Source organism: Anomaloglossus baeobatrachus, chromosome 4, assembly GCF_048569485.1.
Source record: "Anomaloglossus baeobatrachus isolate aAnoBae1 chromosome 4, aAnoBae1.hap1, whole genome shotgun sequence".
Lineage (NCBI taxonomy): Eukaryota > Metazoa > Chordata > Amphibia > Anura > Aromobatidae > Anomaloglossus > Anomaloglossus baeobatrachus.
This window is the reverse complement of record NC_134356.1, coordinates 225,163,944-225,174,429: the sequence shown is the minus strand read 5'-3', so window position 1 is coordinate 225,174,429 and position 10,486 is coordinate 225,163,944. Positions and strand designations below refer to the sequence as shown.

The 10,486-nt window shown below is 47.2% G+C and overlaps 1 protein-coding gene across 2 annotated transcripts in view; it reads right to left on the bottom strand.

Moving 5' to 3' along the window:
• Positions 1-820: 820 nt before the first annotated feature.
• Positions 821-10,486, bottom strand: part of SPIC (Spi-C transcription factor) — a 42,046-nt gene continuing 32,380 nt past the window's right edge. Inside the window, exons 5-6 of one of the 2 annotated variants that reach the window (XM_075342392.1) lie at positions 5,976-6,081; positions 821-1,471 (exon numbers count right to left, since the gene is read on the bottom strand). In XM_075342392.1, coding sequence (XP_075198507.1) covers positions 1,044-1,471; positions 5,976-6,081 — 534 coding nt within the window. In that variant the 3' untranslated portion in view covers positions 821-1,043. The remainder of the gene's footprint in view (positions 1,472-5,975; positions 6,082-10,486) is intronic. The other variant, XM_075342394.1, reaches the window with a different exon arrangement.

Sequence of the window (10,486 nt, the reverse complement as noted above, 5' to 3'; positions counted from 1 at the left end):
ATCGCACGTGCGATGTCGGTGGTGTCAAATCGAAAGTGACGCACATCCGGCGTCACTTTCGATATCGTAGTGTGTAAATCCTAGATGATACGATTAACGCGCGCAAAAGCGTCGTAATCGTATCATCGGTGTATTCTCCGACATTTCCATAATGCCGGTGCAGAGACAGGTACGATGTAGTTCCTTGTTCCTGCGGCAGCACACATCGCTGTGTAAAGCCGCAGGAGCGAGGAACATCTCCTACCTGCCTCCCGGTTGCAATGAGAAGGAAGGAGGTGGGCGGGATGTTTACATCCTGCTCATCTCCGCCCCTCCGCCGCTATTGGCCGCCTGCTGTGTGACGTCGCTATGACGCCGCACGACCCGCCCCCTTAGGAAGGAAGCGGGTCGCCGGCCAGAGCGATGGTCGCAGGGCAGGTGAGTGCATGTGAAGCTGGCGTAGCGATAATGTTCGCTACGCCAGCTATCACAAGATATCGTACCTGCGACAGGGGCAGGGACTATCGCGCTCGACATCGCAGCATCGGCTTGTGATGTCGTAATGTGCAAAGCCCGCCTTAGAATTCTATGGGGCATAATTTAGGCTCTTCTTTTTAATTATCCTGTGAAGACCATAAAAATGAAAAGGCCCATATCTCTGGCACTGTGTCTGGTTTTGGCGTGGTGACAGGTCCTTTTTAAAATCTCCACAACAGTGTTTTCTTACAACCAGCACTTTTGTACACAAAAATACAAAATGTAATATTAATAAATTAGTCTTTATCCCAGTGAAATGCTATTGACATTTTTTATTATGCTTATAATATGTTTATTGACTCATTTTCCAATATGACTCCAATATTGTGACTTCGTTGCTGTGCCCCATTAAAAGAAACAGTGTAAGCAGTATACATAAAGAATAAAAAGGCTGCAAGATCTATGTACAAATTTATTTACATTGTATATCTTCTTGACATATGGCGCCATTTGACATCTTATAAATTTCAGAAGCTGAGTTATTTTTACAGTTCGATGCCCTCACAAACTGTAGGAGACATGTTTCTTTATGCATACTGATAGCTGAAGTTGTAATTGTTGTAAGTATGCTTATTAATTTCCCAGCACTCATGGCTGCTCCAGTACTCCATGAACGGCTGGCCATATTGGCAGTACACAGCTTCCTTTCCTGACACCGTGCCATGGGACAGTCTCTGTAGAACCAGCTCACTGAACTGGTATGTCAACTTTCTTCTGACTTTACTAATTTCCCCAGTTCTGCCATAATTCCGCAAAGCTCTGGCCATTTTCTGATACGTCATGATTTTACGGTTTCCCTTTTTCTTACCCCACACTTCTGCTAGTTTCTCTTTGTTTTTGGAAATAAATTGGAAGACACCACTTGATTCATCAACCCACTGGATACAGTTGATCATGTCAGGGTCAGACAAAGCCTCAAGGAGATATTCGTAGAGACGGAGCTTTCTCTTACCTGCTTAAAAAGGATAAAATGTGATTCCAAGGAAATAGAGAAGTGTTACATTTCAAAAAAAGATAGGTAAGGGTGCTGTCAAAACATTTATCATAGTCAAAACCCCCTAAAATCGCAAACTTCAATAAATAAATTATTAAAAACAATACCCCAACAATAAACACAATTAAAAGACTAGGTGCACAGAGGAGGAAAAGATACTGACCCTGACAAATCACTTCCTCCTTTGCCCTACTTGACAGCAAAGGTCGGTGCCCTAACAGTCGTCATCATCATCGTCTCTTCCTAGATCACCCTAGAAATTCCTGTGTTAGAAAAAGTGCCATGCTTACAAGGTGCAATTAATCACATAAAGTGCAAAGTGCTCCAATGCCTAATATTAATACTGACAGGTATAAGGTCTAATCCAGGGGTCTGAAACTCGGGTGTATGGGCCACATATAGAAAAAAAAAATTGAGAGGGGCCGCACTCTTTGCAGGACAAAGTGACATTTTTAATGAATCCATGTTTTTTTCTATACAACTTTGGATCACTTTTTTTTAACAGATTTTGCTAGTTTATTATAACAAACTTGCACTTTTTTGTTAAGTTTATATATAAAACAGCATTTTTAATGGCAAAAAAAATCATGCTTTGTTTTGAATTTTTTTTTACATTTTATCACCTTCTTGTAATATTGTTTTACAATTGGCAGCAGCATATAGTAATCTTAGCCAACATCTTGTAGTAATGTCTCCCATCCATGTACCCTGTAGTAAGATGCCAATCCTGTAGTATTGTGCCCATCCTTGTGCCCTGTAGTAGTGTGGCCATCCTTGTAGTATTGTGCCCAGTAGTATTGTGCACATCCTTGTGCCCAGTAGTATCGTGCCCAGTAGCATTGTGCTTATCCTTGTGGTATTGTGCCCAGCAGTATTTTGCTCGTGCTTGTGCCCATCTTTGTGCCCTGGTGTATTGTGCCCAGTAGTATTGTCTCATCCCTGTGTTATTGTGCCCAGCAATATTGTGCCCTGTAGTATTGTGCCCATCCTTGTGCCCAATAGTATTGTGCCCAGTAATATTGTGACCATCCTTGTGCCCTGTGGTATTGTGCCCAGTAGTATTGTGGCCATCCTTGTGCTCTGTGATATTGCACCCAGTAGTATTGTGCTCATCCTTGTGGTATTGTTTCGATCCTTGTGCCCTGTAGTATTATGCCCTGTGGTATTGTGCTCATCCCTGTAGTATTGTGCTCATCCTTGTGATATTGTGCCCATCCTTGTGCCGTGTAGTTGTATGCATCTGCGGTGTGGCTTTCAGAGGCCGCATGCCCTCCCTAGGGAGAACACAGTAAGGATACTGCAGCACTCCGAACCCTGATCGCAGGCATGGGCTGCTGCGGTCTCCTATGGAGGAGACTTGAAGCCCCGTAGGACAGGACCTGCCGCGTCCAGGACACAGAGGGTCCTGATTGTGAGCACTTACCTTATCTGCTTGTTGTGGCCTGTGACGATCGAAGCTCTATGCCGGGGGCCGGCTCCGGCACGACTTTACTGCAATTGAATTCATTTGCGGTTCCGCGCAGAGGAGTTGTCTGAGCTATACCAATGGCTGCTGCCCACCAATCAGATGCAAGGAAGTGATGTCGCTCTATGACATCACCTCCTTGCATCTGATTGGTGGGCAGCAGCCATAGGAATAGCGCAGACAGCTCCTCTGCATGGCACTACAAATGAATTCAATTGCAGTAAAGTCCTGCCAACTCCGGGCATAGAGTTGCGATCGTCACGGGGTCTGCGGGCTGCAACAAGCAGCCTCAGGGGCCGCATGCGGCCAGCGGGCTGCGTGTTTAAGACCTCTGGATTAGACCCTATATATTCTGTATTAACATTAGGCATTGGAGCACTGTGCACTTTCTATGGTTAATTATTGCACCTTGTAGGCATTGCACTTTTTCTATGACAGGAATTTCGAGAGTGGTCTACGGAGAGACAACAGTGAGTAGGGGCGCCATACCGACTATTAGGGCGCCGACCTCCGCTGTCAGGTAGGGCAAAGGAGGAAGTGATTTATTAGGGTCAGTATCTTTCCCTCCTCTGTGCACCTAGTCTTGTAATTGTGTTTAATGTTGGGGTATTGTTTTTAATAATTTATTTATTAAAGTTTGCGATTTTAGGGGCGTTTGACTATGATATATGCAATCGAGCAGTTAGCAATTATCTACATTCTAATCGGAAATAAATATGAATCTTAGGAGCCTTGTGGCTGCTTATTATTACCCCCCATCCTCAATACAGTTTATACACCTGTGTAATAATGGTGTTATACAAAAATTAATTACCTTTACAATAATTGGGCTCATTCTATTGTCGATCTGATTGTCTGATCTTTTGCATACTCTGGCCTAAAAAAGGGTTGTGTTATCAAAGATGACCCCTGGTGTGATTCCCTCAACCACTGGCAAACACCTGATTTTTCTATGGTCAGACAAAATTTTCTCCAAAAGGGGAAATGTAGAAAGTAATTTTCTATCATGAAGCATAGTGTTTAAGGGTTTTCCCACTTTGAAAAAGAGGAACAAAAAAAAGTTGCCTACCATGTAAAGTAACAAAATCAGATTGTACTCGCTCTCCCTGAGTCCAGCGCTGGCTCTCCACTGCTGCTTCAGTCTTGGTATTTTGGCTGTAGCAGTGACATCACTTTGACAGATCTATCACTGAGCACAGCATCTTGTGCCATCTACCTTAGGCTCTGTGCCCATGTGTGCGTATTGTATGCAGTTACGCTGCTTTCTGCACCGCAGCGTAACTGCATGCGTCCTGCGTCCCCAGCACAATCTATAAAGATTGTACATATTCCATGCTCACGTTGCGTTTTAGAAGGCAGCGATTTGCATGCTGCCAAATCGCTGCATTCTAAAAAGCAACATGTCACTTATTCTGTGCACTTTGGATGCAGCCCCCGCTCTGTCTATGGTGGGGGCTGCATCCAGAGCACATGAAATCGGCTTTTCACTGCATTTATTACGTAGTGTTTCTGCAGTGATTTGAAGCGCACATGTGCTGTTCAAATCGCTGCAAAAATTTCTGCAGGGACACAATGCAACGTGGGCACATAGCCTTAGCCATGTTGCTGAGTGGACAGAAGCCAGAGACAGAGAGGACATACGGTACCTCTAGTTATCTCATCACCTACCACTCACCACATTCCTGGACCCATTTTCAGCTATGTGTTGCCATGTTTGTTTTCATCACCAAGAGCAAAGGCCTACTGGTGCCCCTACCCTCTCTACACTGAACCTGAAGGATATTTGTGACGCCCCAGGGATGCCGATCCTGTTCAGGGACGCCACAGGGCTCGTTCAATATGGCAAACAGGTAATGTCAGTTTTTATATATATCGTGACGCCACTCACGGCTTGTGGTCAGGGATGTGGATGACCACCGCTGCAGGTTTACGAGCGTCTGGGGCTGATGGGGTCTGCAGCCAGGTGATGTAGCCTCCTGTGAGTGAGGCAGGCCCCAGGGGCTCGGGTGAGCAGAGTAGCGGGTCCCGGAATAACACAGGCTGAGTCCAAAAGTCTTTCAACTGGTTTTTACTCACTTCAGATGTTATTGTGAGCTGACCCGGGCATTGCTGTGATTAACCAGGTAAGACCAGGGTTCCTTTGGGCCAGTCTGAGGGTAACCTGTTAGCTCGCCTACCTAGGACTCTGTGTTCAGATAACCCCCTGACGTGGAGTACCATGGGGGTCTATCCAGGGAGTCGCTACTGCCTTTTCTCCCCTGTGTTTGGCCCGTTTGCCAGCAGCGTGGACCAAGTGAGATGGCTCCAGGCTCTGTCCCCTTATGGGTCCCTGTGTTGCTGCTGAGGCTCGGAATCTGTGAGGTTGGTGAGGTACTTGTAGTTCCCCTCACCGGCAGGTTTAGCAGATCGTTAAACTGGAGTCTGCTCTAGGGACCTGTACCCCGTACGTGCCTAGTCACCGGCAACTCCGTAGTCTCTCACCAGGTGACCGTTCTCCCCCGCTAACGGTTACTACCTCGTGCAGGGTCTGACTAGTGGGAGCGCGCGTATCCGCCTCTCGACCGCCGCTCACCACCACCAGACTGGTTCTCTCCCTCCTTTCTTGACAACCTCTGCACTCTAGCCCCCAGCCCCTTCGCTTCACCCCTTGACAAGATTTGAAAGCCAGCCCCCTCCGGAGACTGCCCAAGGGTCCCTTCTACTGGTGTGGGGGAACTGGCTGCTATGTGTCTGTGCGTACACATCTCGTTCTGGCCCTTAGGATTACCTGGAAGTACTGTCCCAGCATGGGTGCAGTACTCAGTGACGCCTGACCGGGTCAGGGGCGCCACACATTTTCCAAACCCTTTTATCCATGACCTTGCAGATATGTATAAGAAAGTTCTTCATATTCTATTTTGGGTTGTTTTTCTTCTAATTTAGTTATTTAAATATCTTTACAATTTGCAATATTCTTGTGGGATCCACTGCAATACAACAACATTTTGCATTTATATTTACCAATTTTTTGTGGGGCTTTAGAAGAATGAATTGTGTCATTTAGATGATCTTCATCCCAATTTTGCATGTTGTGCTGCATATAATCCACAAAAGAGTTGGGATTTACCTGAAAGAAAAATAAATATGAAAACATTACTAATACTAACTACCAAAATACAACTATGTAATAGGAAAAAAATGCTTTAGGCTATGTGCGCATGTTGCGTACTGGCCCTGCAGAAATTTCTGCAGCGATTTCAACAGCACACGTGCGCTTCAAATCACTGCAGAAACAAAAGCCGATTCCATGCACTCTGCATGTAACCCCTCCCAGCCCCTCCCATAGGCCTGAAACACACATCCGTGAAACACGTGCGTGTTTAGTCTGTTTCCGTATATACCGGAGACACGGCCAAACGTGCACCAATGTTATTTAATGTATGAGGACACATGTGCGTTTTTCATTAAGGTCCATGGGTCCGTGTGCGTGCTACGTTTGTGTCTCCGTTTTGCACGGAAGCATGTCTGTTTTCAGCACGCAACACACAGCACGGACCCAATGAAACTCAATGGGTCTGTGCGCACGTCCGAGTGACACGGACGCATCTCTGTTTGCTCCCTGTACGTTTTGTGCTTTTTTCATGTGATGTCGGTCTTTTTTCTTTTTCTGTTTCATTCTCTCCGTCAGTCCGTCGGTCGGTCGGTCTCTCTCTATGTCTGTCGGTCGGTCTCTCTGTCTTATCTATCCCTCTCGCTGTCTATCGGTCAGTTCCCTCCCGCTCTCATACTTACCATTCCCCGATCTCCGGCGCAGCACTGCACGGCTGTTCTTTAAAGTCCGGCGGCTTTTCCTCTTTTGAAAAAGCCGGCCGCTCATTAATCAATCTCGTATTCCCTGCTTTCCCCGTCCACCGGCAAATATGATTGGTTGCAGTGAGACACGCCCACACGCTGAGTGACAGCTGTCTAACTGCAACCAATCACAGCCGCCGGTGGGCGTGTCACTATGGAGCAGAGAAATAAATAAATAATTTAAAAAAACGGCGTGCGGTCCCCCCTATTTTAATACCAGCCAGATAAAGCCATACGGCTGCACGCTGGTATTCTCAGGATGGGGAGCCCCACATTATGGGGAGCCCCCCAGCCTAACAATATCAGCCAGCAGACGTCCAGAATTGCCGCATACATTATTATATGCGACAGTTCTGGGACTGTACCCGGCTCTTCCCGATTTGCCCTGGTGCGTTGGCAATCGGGGTAATAAGGAGTTAATGGCAGCCCATAGCTGCCACTAAATCCTAGATTAATCATGTCAGGCATCTCCCCGGATACCTTCCATGATTAATCTGTAAGTTACAGTTAAAAAAACAGACACACCCGAAAAATCCTTTATTAGAAATAAAAAACACTGACAAATTCCCTCATTACCAATTTATTAACACCAACAAAGCCCTCCATGTCCGGCTTAATCCACGGACCTCCAGCGTCGCATCCAGCTCTGCTGCATGAAGGTGACAGGAGCAGCAGAATACACCGCTGCTCCTGTCAGCACCACGCAACAAATGAGGTGAGTAGCGCGATCAGCTGCTGTCAGTCACGTAACTCACGGCCACCGCTGGATCCAGCGGTCGCCAAGGGTTACCTCACTAACAGCTCAGCTGATCGCGCTACTCACCTTATTTGCTGCGTCCCAGAACTGTCGCATATAATGTATGCGGCAATTCTGGGCGTCTGCTGGCTGATATTGTTAGGCTGGGGGGCTCCCCATAACGTGGGGCTCCCCATCCTGAGAATACCAGCCTGCAGCCGTATGGCTTTATCTGGCTGGTATTAAAATAGGGGGGGACCGCACGGCGGTTTTTTAAATTATTTATTTATTTATTTTACTGCACCGTATAGACACTCCCACCGGCTGCTGTGATTGGGTGCATTGACACAGCTGTCACTCAGCGTGGTGGGCGTGTGTGACTGCAACCAATCACAGGCGCATGTGGGCGGGGAAAGCAGGGAATACGAGATTGATTAATGAGCGGCCGGCTTTTTCAAAATAGTAAAAGCCGCCGGAGTTTTTATAACAGCCGTGCAGCACCGCGCCGGAGATCGGGGAACGGTGAGTATGAGAGAGGGCTGCTCAATTCAGTCACTCAGGGGATTAGCGGTCACCGGTGAGTCCTTCACGGGTGTCCGCTAATCAGTACGCGGCACACAGACAGAGCCGCGGCATGACAATGAAGTCGGGTGAAGTTCACCCGAGTTCATTCTCATCGCGCAACTCTGCTGTCAGCCGACATGTATCAACGACATTGTGCATCACACACACACACGGAACATTTCACACGGGCAACACACACACATGTCAGTTATTTGACTCACACACACACGGACATTCCACACGCACATACGGCTAGCATACGGGATACACACGCAGGCCACACATACCATAAAAACGGACCTAAAAAACGGAAAACGGACCCGAAAAACGGCCCGTTTTACACGGACGTGGTTTTAACAGATGTGTGTTGGAGGTCATAGACAGAGAGGGGACTTCATGCAGAGCGCACGAAAGAAGTGACATGTCACTTCTTAGAACGCGCGCTTTGGGCAGCAGCCGAAGCACTGCGTTCTAATACGACACGTGCGCACGTCTCCTGCACAATCTCCATAGATTATGCAGGGGACGCAAGACGCATGCAATTACGCTGCGGTGCAGATCGCAGCGTAACTGCATGCAATTACGCAACGTGCGCACATAGCCTAAAGAGTAACTTAGCTTTCAGGACACTCATAGCAGGCACTGGAATTAACTGGAGATAGTCGGGGTCCCAAAGCACCCCTGTCTCTTAAGTTGTGCTCTTTCGTGGGTCTACTGAGTTATTGGTGAGGTGCACAGGACACAGATCTCCACCGTTCTACGGACAATTAAAGTGCCTATTAAATATGAAAAATCTACTTGAAAGATTAGTTACTCTTTAGTCAGGGGGAAACATAAGGAGCATTTGGCCCCGATGTTTCCGGCAGGGTGGGCGCCGTTAGACAGCCCATTGTGGCTGTCTGAGATTTGGCTTTCTGCCACCCACTAGAGTGGAATTCAGCTGATTTCTCAGTAGGGTATCAGCTCATAGCTGGCTAAAGGAACATTTGAAATACCTACTCCCAGCTTTAAGTCTTTCGGGTGTGAGTAAAATTGAAGCCCTGACCATCGGCATTTATGGGTCAAAGAGACATCAGCAGCATAATCAGGTTTTTTAATCCAGCTGCTCACTCTCCAGTGTCACACAGGCATTGTCCTGTGGAATGATAAATGCTCCAATGGAACTGAAGAAGCCTAAGCTTTATTGTAATGCAGTTAATGAAATTTATTGTGACGGGACAGTATCGGGTGGTGTGGGGGAGGAGAAGTTTGAGGAGACAGCAGTATGGGAAGAGGGAAATGTGTGGAGAAACAGGATAAGGAGTGGAGAAAAGAGAGTGAGAGAAAACCGTTTCGGGAGCAGGGAAGGGGAGAATGAGGGAACATGTGTCGAGACAGTATTGAAACTGTAGGAATATTGTGTTAGGAGACATTATGGAGAGGGGGATAATGGGTGACGAGATAGTATGGGGAGCAGAAGGGAGTAGACACTATGGCGAGTGGTGGGAGGAATGTGAGGGGAGATATTATGCAGAGAAGGAGGGGGTAATGTGTGAATAGGCGGTATGGACAATGGGGGTGGGAATGTGTTAGGAGACATTATGGGTAGTGGGAGGAAAATGTGTGAGGAGATAGGGTGGGGAGCTGTGGGATACAGTGCCTTGCGGAAGTATTTGGCTCCCTTGAATTTTTCAACCTTTTCCCACATTTCAGGCTTCAAACATAAAGATAAAAATTTTAATTTTATGGTGAAGAATCAACAAGTGGGACACAATTGTAAAGTTGAAAGAAATGTATTGCTTATTTTAAACTTTAAAAAAAAAAAATAACTGAAAAGTGGGGTGTGCAATATTATTCGTCCCCTTTACTTTCAGTGCAGCAAACTCACTCCAGAAGTTCATTTGTGTCGCCCTGGACAAGCCAGGGGCCACAGAGCACAACACCTACACACCCCACACTCCCTGCAGGCACATCAAGGTCATACACAAAACCCTTGTTGCCTTCCTCCATTGGCTGATGTCCACACCAGGGGGTGGAGCCAGGCGGTTGGTCTCCACCCACCAAGGAGTTCACAGTCCTGGAGGAGGGAAAACAGGCAGTTAAGCTAGGGAAGTAAAGGAGTGAGGAGTCTAGTTTTGGAGGAGTTAGTGGAAGGAGGTGAAGTGGAGAGATAGAGTTTGGAGAGGAAAGAGAGCAGTTGAGTAGTGAAAGTGGAAAGAGTAAAGTGACAGCTAAAGAGCCTGAAGTTGGTCCGGGTGTGTGGCCCGGACGGAGCAGCAAGGTTGGCAGACGGTGGTGACCGTCTGCAGGAGTGGCCTATCGGAGTTTGCCGTAAGGACCGTGGACGGGCGGTGCCCCGGCGGTACCGGACCGGTACACAAGGAGAAGCCAGCACCATTGG